Here is a 13,285-nt window from a genome sequence, read left to right as displayed (position 1 = left end):
ATTTTCATTCTTTTCATTTTGTAAACTCAAATGTATTTGGTCTGCTTAACAACGCACATGATTTATTGTTTTGTTTTGTTTCGTTTCAAATATTTGGCATCACTTGATAAAGGACCATTGGTCAGAAACGTTTTGTGTTTATTAAACCATTGTGTGTTTTATACAACAAATTGGTACTGTTTTTACTTAATATTTACGACTCTATATATATATATATATATGTATTTTGTGAAATGGTGAGACAGGTGATGACCAGGGCCCAATATAGAAAAGATAGCCAATTTTGGATGGAAAATGGTAAATCACATGGATTGCTTGAAAAGTGATAACTTTTGCAGGGGAGTTGCATGTAGAATTGTATAGTTAGAGGGAATTGCACAGAAAGTGCCAGGGATTAGCACATAAATTTTACAGCATCAAAATAAAAGAGATATATGTTTACATTTGGGCAATTCCAGTTGAAATCCATATAATCCATGTTGAATGTTACAAACCATGTTAGGAGCCTCTGAAAAGGCACTTTATGATGCGTTTTCGCAAATCGACCTTCGATGGGTGCAATTTTGTTTAAGCTTGTTTACTTCCTGGTTTGGGGACTAGCCGGATTTTATACGTTGGCAGCGCTCTTCAAGAATCCCGGACTGGAATGGATGCCCTACTTTCAAATCATGGCTAATGCCTTGTTGGGCCCTGTTGATGACTGAATAGACATATGTCTGTGTGTATGTATGGATGCATTTATTTCAGGTATGGTTGTATGTATTCTGCACCTATACAAATTTATCAAAACTATCATCTATCTTTTTATGACCCAATGCACCAAGTAATCTTCAGTGCAGTTCCCTTTCATCAACGTCACTCCGTTTCACATGGAGCGCTCCAAGTGGCTCTTTTGACAACTACCAAATCACCTACACACCAAGCAATGGTTCGCCTGTGTCACCTATTTCCAAGCAACCAACCGATGCAAGAGACGTAACGCTGACCAACCTACTGCCTAATACAAACTATGATATTTCTATAGTGACCGTTGCAGGCCAAGTCATGAGTGGTCCGTTGGAGCGATCTTGTCAGACAAGTAAGAATAATAAAACAAATTAAAGTCCCAAGATTCAACTTGGTCTCGTACTGAACTTTTGTAAACATGAAGTTGAGACTATACAGCATCTTTTTTTGGAAATATAATGTTGTATGTAATTTCTGGAATGATGTTCAAACCCAAATCTTAAAAAACAGGTTTACCTGGACATGAAAAGTGTTCTGTTAGGTATTCTTAACCCAGATTCGTCCAAGTTCAACTTACTTGTTCTTCATAGAAAAAAAATTCATTGATGATGTGAAGTGCAAACAGGGTTCTTTAAATACCTGTTACTTTATTAGGCGGCTTAAGAAGATTACTAAGGTAGAAAAAAGCTTGTCATATACTAGTAGTAGGTTAAATGAATGGCACAAACGTTGAACACCATTGTGTATAATAATTATAATAATATTATTATACGGATTATTGAGTACAAATGCATTGATTTTTATACATATCATAATTTTATCATTTTGTTTACTATGTATATATCATTTATGCTGTAACCTGTTGATAAAATAAACACATAGTGTACCTGGTGTACACTGTGGAAAGATAAAAAAAAAGAACTCTGTATGGAAGAAATACTCTGTAGGTAATTTGGAATGCTCTACCGCACATTTAGATTCAAACCAGAATTCATAAAGCTTCAAGCAGGACTTTAATAGCTATCTTTGTGCCAATCTGTCAATATTACCTATTATTATATTATTATAATTATATTATAATGTAATTTGTTATTTCTGTCTAGATTCACCTTGACATTAATAAACAAATTCAAATAAAGTTTTTAAACAAATAGATGTACATTAGATATGGATGGGTTTCTATCAATTCTTGCACAAAGAAATGGTGAAAATGAGAATTTAGTTTCCTTGTTTCACAGATTTATTTGGGGGGGGGAATGGCAGGGTCAACTGAAATTTTTAGAATGTTAATATTTTGATTTCAAGATGTGTAAAATTAAAATTTAACATGAAATGATAAATGAAAGTTGCAACAAAATGTTTATTTTGACAAAATAGCATGATTTGTGTAAATAATAGAATATGATAATTTTCTATCACTACTCAAAATGATATAAGACATGTTGATCTAGCTGTGAAAGGTTTTGAGCTATTTTGCATGCAGTTATGAGTTGGCCAACTTCAAGAAATGGAGGTATAGTTAAAAAAATGGGAACCACAGCTATGTCACAGCTATGTCAATACAGGCGCACAGAGTTTATATGAGATATACTTACTGCAATGTCAATGTAATCCTGCGCCTCACCCATTATTTATGTTTTTACTGCCTCTGACACATTATTTGGGTGTAAAGGATAATGCATTATACCCTTTATTTCTTAAGTATGTATAACTTGCCAAAAACTGCATTGATTTCCATCGGGTTTCTTTCAGTGGTGGCCATGATGCTTATTGACCTTTTTGCCTAATTCGAAACCTCTGGAAACTCCGCATAAATCCAAAGTTAGACGCCTCTTCCGACCGATAATGGCGGTGACATCACCCAAAAATGAGCTACCTATGATGCACTTTATGTATAGTGAAAATAACATCAGAAATTATACACTGCCAAATGCATACCTTGATTATGTCCTCTCATGGTAGTAGTTTTCATGTTACAACATGACTTCCTTCAATGATCGACTTAGGGATGCGGTGGTTACTAATAGTTACAAATATTTTATAATGTCCGTTTATTGCAAGACATTTTCACTCTAATGTAAGAAAGTCTGGCAAAAGTCTGTGCGCCCGTATTGTACATACACACAAAGATATCAAAATTGAGAAATAATAAGTAGCAGTGTGTTAGACTTGTCATATTTGACATTACCCTGTACAGAGTCTTGATTTAGCAGCAACGTAGCTTACAACATCATCACACCATCTTTATTCAGCGTATTCAAAGTAGTAGTCATCAATAAATTTTGTAATTTTCATTCTCCACAGACATTGCCCAGCCCGGTGAGATCATCATCCGCGAAATTACTGACATCTGTGTGACATTCACTTGGGGTGAAATCAACCTGACATTTGATAACTATCTGCTTCAAACCTTGGATGAGGAAGATAATTCAAATGTGGACACTCAAGTCCATGACAATGTTGTTATTACAACCTCTGTGGACTCACTCCTGGCAAGCTGTATACCATTCTACTGCAGACTACCCCAGAAACATCGGTATCGGGAAGAAAATCTTTTATTGCAAGTGAGTAGACTTGGACATATATGCAGCGCCTTGATTAGAGCAGTTACTATATAGCGGCAAAGTTTCGTGAGGTTTTTATTTTTGTGGATATAAAATTCGAACCCATAAGCAGTCACTTAAACTTATCTCCTCCCCGCAAATAGCCCATGGGGTTTGAATTTCAGCCAGCCTAATCATGAAGCTCCTGTGGCCGAGTGGTTAAGGTACATGTCTTGTAAACCTAATTATGGTCCTGGGTTTGGAACCAAGGTGGGATCACTTTTCCTACTTATCTCCTTTATTATTTGCGATGGCGAACCTGGTGAAAGATTATGTTTATTTATATAATTCCCTTCGATCATGCCACTGTTTTCCCATGCTCTGAATAGTTCAAATCGTGAAAAATTAATATCGTGAAAATATTACGCTTTACAGTATCAAAGCGCTTCAAATTTATTCCACTTCCACAGGGATATATCATTTCATTTGGCTACCAATAATAATGATACCATTATGACTATTCAGTAACAACTCCCAATTTTACACATGGGTTGAGTGAGATAAGCGTGATAAAGTGTCTTGCCCAAGGATACAACATTTTAACCATTACAGGGTTCGAACCCACCCTCGCATGTGACCATGAGTTGAATGCTGTAACCTAAAACGAGAACATAGCCACACTAACTTGCTCACCTTTTGTTTCAGTAAGGCCAAAAATAATCTTACATTCCTTCTTGTTTGCTATGCAGTCAAGTTAACTCAATTGATAAGGCGTTTAACTATGGTGCGAGAGGTTTGTGGGGGGTCAAACCCCGCTGGTGGTTAGCACGCTCTTGTGTAAAAATTGAGTTGGCTTGAAATTCCCCTAAGCAAGGAACTTACTGCGAATTATCTTGTTGTAACCTGTACCAAACTCGAGGAGCTGATCCTGGCTATAAATTACTGTGTTTTTTTGTATGGGCGGAGCCATAGGCGGAGAGCCATACTTTAATTTTGTTTTGCAATATTTGTTCGCACGTTTAAGGGGTTATCTAGCCACTGTGTAGATTGAAAGTTGCAGGGTATATAGTATGTAAGCGAATGAAGAAGTAGATAGATTTTCTATAATAATATGTGTTCAGGAGAGGAGATATTTAACAAAAACAAACCAAGTCCGTCAAATGCACGAATAAGAATACGTGTATAAGATAGGCCTATGCACCATTGTGCATGATTGTGGAATTGCCGCAGCTGATTAGAGTCGTTCATTTAATGCGGTACCTGATTAGAGTCGTTCATTTCGTGCAGTAAATAGCGGGCAATGGGTGTATTTTTTGTTTGCTTTTGTGTTGCTTTTTGGAAACGCTCATTTATTTGCACAGACCTAGTCTCCTACACATCCAATTTATGTGGGGCGATCCGAACAAACATCATGATAGTTACATACAGTCTGGCCCGAGGCACAGACTATCAAGTGTTTGTTTACCAGTGACCTTCAATAAAATCGATACTGTAGTACAAACATGCTATATACAGGGTGTCCCTGAAAGAACTGTATCGTCGGAAACTTAATTGTTTGGGTATTTTAACGACACAACTAAACAAAACTAAATACTTAGTGCGGTTGAGCAATAAATCGGCTATCACATATTAAGATTAGAAATTTAATAGGATGGCATAATCACTGCGCATCATAATTTTTACTTCATTTACTGTATAAAACATACATCTTTTGATTCATTATGACACCAAACAACATTTATTTTCATTATAGACTTTTTTATAGTCTATATTTTTTTCATTTCAGCTTAATTTAGCAGTTGTCATGGTTGTGTGTAAATTCCTATTACTATTAGATACGTTGTAATAAAACATGATTTTAAATATTTGTATATTAATTTTCTCTGAGGGCTTGCAGCAAAATTGATATTTTATTTTCCTTGGTATGGGGTTGTGGCTAGTAGTCAGGTAATGATGATGATGATGATGATGATGATGATGATGATATCTAATACACAAACGACAAAGAGGAACAAACATGCCTAGCATGTAATTCTATTTTTAACATGGAAAAATTTGACCTCTTATCTTCTCGCAAACTAAGATTATGCATATTTTATCTCTTCAATAAACATTGTAAAAGTCGATTTTGCTTTTGCACGTGGGCCTCATCCTCTATAACAGCAGGTTTACTTTCTTGTTGAATGGAGGCCTCGAGGTCACTGAACTGTGTATTTGGAGATGATGGCTTATAGCACACGTGTTAAGCAAAAACATACATGAGAAGTAAGCAGGTTACTGTGAGTGATACCATAGAAAGCGTGCTCTTTGTTTAAACATTACAAGTAACATGAGTGGCAAACATTAATGTTTCATATTGCACAACCCCCTCCCCCAAAGCAATGTTGGAGCCAATACTAGACCAATTGTCCGTTCCTGTCTCAGTATCAAAACAACATTGACTGGGTGGGTGCGGGAGGGGGGGTTGAAAATTTATTACTAAATTAAATCCTTCATCACTGCCATCATCGTCACCATCACGACTCATCATCATCATCATCATCATCATCATCATCATCATCATCATCATCATCATCAACAACAACAACAACAACAACAACAACAACAACAACATCACCTTCACCATCATCATCATCATCATCATCAACATCAACAACAACAACATCACCATCATCATCATCATCATCAACAACAACAACAACAACAACAACAACAACAACACCCATCATCATCATCATCATCATCATCATCATCTACACCATCATCATCATCATCATCATCATCATCATCATCATCATCATCGTCGTCATTATCATCATCCTCATCATCATCATCATCATCGTCGTCATCATCATCATTTACACTATAGCCACACAAATAGAAATCTTACATTAACTGCAAGTCATCAGAAAAACAAAATATTTAAAACAAATTATTGTTTTATTACTGCGCGCACAGTTTGCAACAACAACATGAACTGCCAGATTGTGCTCAATTGAAAAAAAAATAGATTTTTTAAAGTCTAATATGAAAAAAATTTTTGTTACCAGATTTTTTTTCTTTTTGAGAAACAAAATCCTTCCAAACTTTACATAGAGCCAAAAATGTACAAGATAATTTTTTTTATTTTGGCATAACAATTTAGGGAATTTTGTTTTTGTTTGTTAACGTTTGTTTTAATACGCAATCACTCGGGCACACCCTTTCCAACGAAAAATGAAAACTTTAATTTCAACATTTAATTTTGAGCATGGAGTAAGGAAATTATAGCTTCCCTCCCGTTCCTCCCCATTTCCCCCTTCTGTTTTTCTTCTCTTTTTTTCATTTTGCTTTTCACCTTTCCACATTTTTTTTCTTCTCAGACAACCCTTGTTTACCAAAAGTAATACATTTAATTTAATTTATGACGACACAGCTTTCTGTCATCCCTGTCTAGCCCGCTCCAATGGGTCTGACCTGGTTGGTTAAACTGGGCAGGCCAGATGTCAGAACTGCAAATAAAATGCAGCAAGGTAGAGGTTGTAATACCGTGCACATAGCTTCCTATACCTTGCTGTGTATAGTGAACAGAGCACGTGTATTTTGCTCACTGGCAATTGATACAAACCGAAGGTGTCAATAAATGGGACAGTATGAATGGATCATTTTGAAGTTTATGTTGTGATGAAGTTTGGAAGTCAACATGTGCGATGATGCCATAGTCTACAGGGTTTTAACAACATGGTGTATCGCCTAAACTTGGTCAGTTGTAGTTGATGTTCTTACAGAGCTGAATAGATTTTGGGGTCATCCACGGTCACACAGAGTTCATCTGAGGTCAAATTACTAAAAACTGTCATATGGGCACGAAACTTGGTGGGTATAGTCAACACTTAGAGTCAATTTTTGGAAGGTCATTTCGGGGTCATCCGAGGTCACCCAGGGGCATCTGAGGTCAAATTACTAAAACTGTTATATGGGCACGAAACTTGGTGTGTATATTCAACATTTAGAGTCAAGTTATTGGAAGGTCATTTCGGTGTCATCCGAGGTCACCCAGGGGTCATCTGAGGTCAAATTAAAAACTGTCATAACAGCATGAAATTTGGTGAGTACAGTCAACATTAAGAGTCAAATTTTGGAAGGTCATTTTGGGGGTAATCCAAGGTCACTCATGGGTCATCTGAGGTCAAATTACTAACATCTGTCGTATGGCCATGAAACTTGGTGGGTACAGTCAACATTGCTAGAAAACTGTCTAAACATACAAAATCTTCCAACACACGGCTCGGGTTGTTTTGGTAAAGCAATACCAACACCTGTTGTGAACTCGACACCATGAGGGGATTTTCCATATCCCAACCCGTGCTCTGGGCATCTTGTAAAACATAAACATTACACAGCATGCGGCCTATTACATTTCCATATTATTTCCTTCTTTAATCACCCCACACTCCCCATCCACCATCCAGGCTTCGCCCATACAGGGTTCTGAAAAGAAACTCACATTTAAATACAACCACTACCATACCATCACCCAACAACCTTACACACCAACCGCGTATGCCGAAAACCGCGCAACCCGAAAACCGCGCAACCCGAGAACCGCTCTAGTTTGTTGTTGTTTTTTAATTCAGAACCAAATCCAATACAAAGTATCCAGTGTGCAGGATTAAGTACTAGTACTGTCACCTCTGTCACAGTTACATGGCAGCCACCTGCTAGCAGTGGAGGAGCAGTTTTTGATGTCTACAAAATCTACACCAGTCAAGGCACAGGACCAAGGAATCTGGTAAGGCCAAGGAGATTAAACCCAAAGAGTACCTACTCCAAATTCTCGCCCTGTGTATAACACTATGGTTGCTTATGAAGGGCAAATAGTGTACTTCAGGGGGTTTTTTTTGGCGAAAACCCAAAATTGAGCGATAATTTGCATCTTTAAGCTTAGATGTTACAAAGGTTTGTGCACTGAGCGCTGAGAGCGCATATTTGGCACAACATGCAAACACAATTTGAATCTAAATCTGCTGAGCAGCAGGGGGGCCAGCCAAGATCGACTGAATTTTGACGTCGTCATTGGTTTTACACGTAAACACAAAAATGTCTCAAATAATTCCAAAAGTGTATGTATGTTATCAAGCAATATTTTATCAGTCTAAATCCGTTGAGGTTTGACAGTGAACCTCATTATAAGTACTGTTTTTTGAATTTTTGTATGAAATGTTATGATACAATACAAAAAATTCACACCTGCACACAATAGCTATCGTGGTGTACTGGTCTGCAGGCTTTCCTGCCACCCATGCAGTCCGAGTTCAATCCCCATCCCCAATGCAGGTAATTATTTTCTTCACATTCATTTTGAATCCAAAATCATTTATTTTCATGTGAAAATGTATATATCGCACTAGGAAATATGTTTTGTGCACTTTTTTTTTCTGTAACGGGCCAATAGAGCTAAAAAACACACCTCTGCTAGGGGAAAAATAATTGCGTCCAACGTCCAGGCAGTATTGCCGTCATATTTTGTTTTGCTTACGATATTGGCTGTTGCTGCATTAAAATGACGTCAGCCACCATCGTCTGCTTGGCAGATAGCGAAATTATCCCAACTATTTGCTATCCATGAGCGGAGTCAGTACTCTTTGGTTCTACCTCATTGGGTAAGGCTCAACAAAATGTCATGCTTGTTTCCAGTAGGCCACACACTTTTATTTTTTGGTTAGAAATTTTACTGCATTTAATTTTTTTTTAATTTTCATTAAGGTATGCAGAAAAAAAATGGAATCAATATCACAATATAAAAATAAATTAACAATATTAAAACTTCCCTGAAAGGAGAGAGAGAGAGAAACACACATACAGATTCCCAATCAATTGCACCTCTAAATTGAAGAACAAGGGTTGTTATAAATGACCACTGTTTTGCAATAGAATGTTCATATACATGTATATAGCAAAGACCTCTGTAATACAATTTTAAAGGTTTTGAATTCAACTCACAAACATTTGACCCTTATATCCCATCATGCATTAGTCCAGGGTACACACTTATCTCTGCGCAAAGTTTGAATATTATCTGCAAATTAATGCTTTGTTCTCAAAATATCAAGAGCTATCTCAAGAACCACTGAACCAATACTAGGCTTGTTTGTACTCATTTTAATACAATTTTCTTGCTGATTTCAAATATGGTCATGAAATTGTAGAATTCTGAAATTTTTGAATGTTTTATGAAAATTTGGAATAATTTGGATAGTGTACTTCAGGGTTTTTTTTTGGCAAAAACCCAAAATTGAGCGATAATTTGCATCTTTAAGCTTAGATGTTACAAAGGTTTGTGCACTGAGCGCTGAGAGCGCATATTTGGCACAACATGCAAACACAATTTGAATCTAAATCTGCTGGGCAGCAGGCGGGCCAAGATCGACTGAATTTTGGCGTCGTCATTGGTTTTACACGTAAACACAAAAAATGTCTCAAATAATTCCAAAAGTGTATGTATGTTATCAAGCAATATTTTATCAGTCTAAATCCGTTGAGGTTTGACAGTGAACCTCATTATAAGTACTGTTTTTTGAATTTTTGTATGAAATGTTATGATACAATACAAAAAAATTCACACCTGCACACAATAGCTATACGTTGTGTACTGGTCTGCAGGCTTTCCTGCCACCCATGCAGTCCGAGTTCAAGCCCCATCCCCAATGCAGGTAATTATTTTCTTCACATTCATTTTGAATCCAAAATCATTTATTTTCATGTGAAAATGTATATATTGCACTAGGAAATATGTTTTGTGCACTTTTTTTCTGTAACGGGGCCAATACACCTATCCGACTTCGCCATTACTGCGGTGTCCCCGATGTTAAACTGCGGTGTCCCGAGGTCGGGGGTTCCAACCATTATTTATTGTGTGCTATACAGAATTGTACCCGGAATTGTACACAACAGTGATATTCAATACACAATCATGAGTATTGAATTACGAATTAAACCTCCCGCTCTGGTACATCTGTGTTGCCGTCAAGAGAGGGCCAAATACAGTAAACGCTTCTCGGATTGGTGTATAGAGCTAAAAACACACCTCTGCTCGGGGAAAAATAATTGCGTCCAACGTCCAGGCAGTATTGCCGTCATATTTTGTTTTGCTTACGATATTGGCTGTTGCTGCATTAAAATGACGTCGGCCACCATCGTCTGCTTGGCAGATAGCGAAATTATCCCAACTATTTGCTATCCATGAGCGGAGTCAGTACTCTTTGGTTCTACCTCATTGGGTAAGGCTCAACAAAATGTCATGCTTGTTTCCAGTAGGGCACACACTTTTCTTTTTTGGTTAGAAATTTTACTGCATTTATTTTTTTTTTAAATTTCATTAAGGTATGCAGAAAAAAAATGGAATCAATATCACAATATAAAAATAAATTAACAATATTAAAACTTCCCTGAAAGAGAGAGAGAGAAACACACATACAGATTCCCAATCAATTGCACCTCTAAATTGAAGAACAAGGGTTGTTATAAATGACCACTGTTTTGCAATAGAATGTTCATATACATGTATATAGCAAAGACCTCTGTAATACAATTTTAAAGGTTTTGAATTCAACTCACAAACATTTGACCCTTATATCCCATCATGCATTAATCCAGGGTAACGCACACACTTATCTCTGCGCATAGTTTGAATATTATCTGCAAATTAATGCTTTGTGTTCTCAAAATATCAAGAGCTATCTCAAGAACCACTGAACCAATACTAGGCTTGTTTGTACTCATTTTAATACAATTTTCTTGCTGATTTCAAATATGGTCATGAAATTGTAGAATTCTGAAATTTTTGAATGTTTTATGAAAATTTGGAATAATTTGGATAAGTCTGACATTCAAATGCGGATATGAGAACATTACCTGTACTCTCTGGAATGTGGATTTTAGCAACATGTCTGTTATTCATTCTGTTCTCTATTATGTATCTAGATGACCATAAGGCGACGAAAAAAGAAAACCCTGTTCTACAGGCCCGACCGACCCAGATTTTAACAAATTGGGAAAAAAAATTTCCTGTACAAATGAATGCCGACGCAAATTTCTCAAAAATTTTTTGGTATTTTCCCAAATCGCAAAATATAATATTTACATATTTTGGTGATTTTTTGGGTTATTTAAAAAAAAAAAAAGCCTGACCGACTGACCCTACTTGAAAGGTCTGTCCGCCCGTAGAACAGGTGTTTTTTTGTCGCCTAAAGGAACTATTCTGTTTCCAAGATCTTCATTATTTTTCACAAAGAGAATTTAAATTTAGTAGTTAATTATATACAATTACTCCTCATTAGGTTGCAACTATACCAAATGATGGTTCACCACTGCAGTATGAGATAATGGGACTACTGCCCTCAAGTGATTATACTGTTACCATAGAAACTTGTTCTACTGAAAATGACCCTAATGGACCAGGACTGATCACATCTACAAGCAACCCACCACCGCCATCTGACACATGCTCTACAGGTAATGCTCAATTAACCCCATGAGAACTACCTGCCAATTGGCCAAAATGAATATTTTGTCAAATTTTGAACCAATCAAGGAGGGTATTAATAAGATCATCTGCAATTGCAAGTTTGACCATAAATAGTTTAAAGCCTAGTCATAATTGGCAGTTGAAATGAGCATTTCAAGTTATCAACCAATCAGAAATGCTGGTAGATGACCAGTAGTGTCCAGGGGTTAAGGGACAGTAAAACTTTGGCTAGTAAGCAGTGATTTGACTTTTTTAAATTTATTTATTTATTTATTTATTTATTTATTTATTTATTTATTTATTTATTGATTGATTGATTGATTGATTGATTGATTGATTGATTTTATTTTTTATTTATTTATTTTTTTTTTGTGGGGGGTAATTAATGCTTTCATAATTCTATTAATTTTCAACAATGCATCCTGTGCATGTGTAACTAACAACAATTTTGTATTTTGGTAGACTTTTTTTATTAATTTTGCTATAAAATCAGCCATTTTTAGCCAAATTTTGTTAATTTTGACTTCAGATTGAAGAAAAAAATCATAACATTTTCCAAATATGTTTGAAAAAAAAAATCATCAAATTTTTGCCACATTTCTTAAGCTTTTGTTGTTGTTTTAGGGTTATTTTAGTTAGCCTCCAGAAAAAAAAAATCCTTACCAATTAACCATACTTTAAAAGTCTGTCTACCTGTAAAACAGGATTTTTTTTCTTTGTTGCCTGAGTAATAAACATTTACCAGATATTTATTCTGGAATCAAATTAAAGACTTGAATTTGTAATAAAATTGCTTTCTTTTTTTTCATTGTCGTCTGGACCATGTGAGATTGTTGTTTTAGGATCAACACTAAATAGTATCAGCATCAGCTGGGGTGATGGTGGACAAAACTACATAAACTACCAGGTGTCACTTGACCCCAAGGAGTCATTCAATCTAATGTCCAATCACGTACTGCAACATTCAGCGGGCTCACGCCAGGTGCACGATATACCATTACTGTACTCTGAATGCCGACACAAATTTCTCAAAAATTTTTTGGTATTTTCCCAAATCGCAAAATATAATATTTACATATTTTGGTGATTTTTGGGTTATTTCTCAAAAAAAAAAAGCCTGACCGACTGACCCTACTTGAAAGGTCTGTCCGCCCGTAGAACAGGTGTTTTTTGTCGCCTAAAGGAACTATTCTGTTTCCAAGATCTTCATTATTTTTCACAAAGAGAATTTAAATTTAGTAGTTAATTATATACAATTACTCCTCATTAGGTTGCAACTATACCAAATGATGGTTCACCACTGCAGTATGAGATAATGGGACTACTGCCCTCAAGTGATTATACTGTTACCATAGAAACTTGTTCTACTGAAAATGACCCTAATGGACCAGGACAACAATTTTGTATTTTGGTAGACTTTTTTTATTAATTTTGCTATAAAATCAGCCATTTTAGCCAAATTTTGTTAATTTTGACTTCAGATTAAAGAAAAAAATCATAACATTTTCCA

At 36.0% G+C, this 13,285-nt stretch overlaps 2 protein-coding genes across 2 annotated transcripts in view; both read left to right on the top strand.

Annotated features, from left to right (window-relative positions):
* The first annotated feature begins 814 nt into the window (after window positions 1–814).
* LOC140166544 (uncharacterized) lies at window positions 815–11,975 on the top strand. Its single transcript, XM_072190029.1, has 4 exons — window positions 815–1,078; window positions 3,031–3,290; window positions 7,886–8,040; window positions 11,588–11,975. The coding sequence occupies exons 1-3, from the start codon at window positions 1,045–1,047 to the stop codon at window positions 7,922–7,924; spliced, it is 333 nt and encodes a 110-aa protein (XP_072046130.1). The 5' UTR covers window positions 815–1,044; the 3' UTR covers window positions 7,925–8,040; window positions 11,588–11,975.
* LOC140166984 (tenascin-R-like) overlaps window positions 11,633–13,285 on the top strand; it is a 43,862-nt gene continuing 42,209 nt past the window's right edge. Inside the window, exon 1 of the mRNA XM_072190466.1 lies at window positions 11,633–11,762. Within this exon, the coding sequence (XP_072046567.1) occupies window positions 11,633–11,762 (130 nt within the window). The remainder of the gene's footprint in view (window positions 11,763–13,285) is intronic.

Source organism: Amphiura filiformis, chromosome 12 (assembly GCF_039555335.1).
Source record: "Amphiura filiformis chromosome 12, Afil_fr2py, whole genome shotgun sequence".
Classification (NCBI taxonomy): Eukaryota; Metazoa; Echinodermata; class Ophiuroidea; order Amphilepidida; family Amphiuridae; genus Amphiura; species Amphiura filiformis.
Note: the sequence above shows the minus strand (reverse complement) of the source record. Positions and strands in the feature narration are given on the sequence as shown.

What these genes read in the sequence shown, in the direction of transcription:
- LOC140166544 (XM_072190029.1), top strand. Translation starts at nt 1,045, where the DNA reads ATGAGTGGTCCGTTGGAGCGATCTTGTCAGACAA. An exon ending in GGAGCGATCTTGTCAGACAA is followed by an intron (nt 1,079 to 3,030) that starts GTAAGAATAATA and finishes CATTCTCCACAG; the next exon opens with ACATTGCCCAGCCCGGTGAG. An exon ending in AAGAAAATCTTTTATTGCAA is followed by an intron (nt 3,291 to 7,885) that starts GTGAGTAGACTT and finishes TTTTTAATTCAG; the next exon opens with AACCAAATCCAATACAAAGT.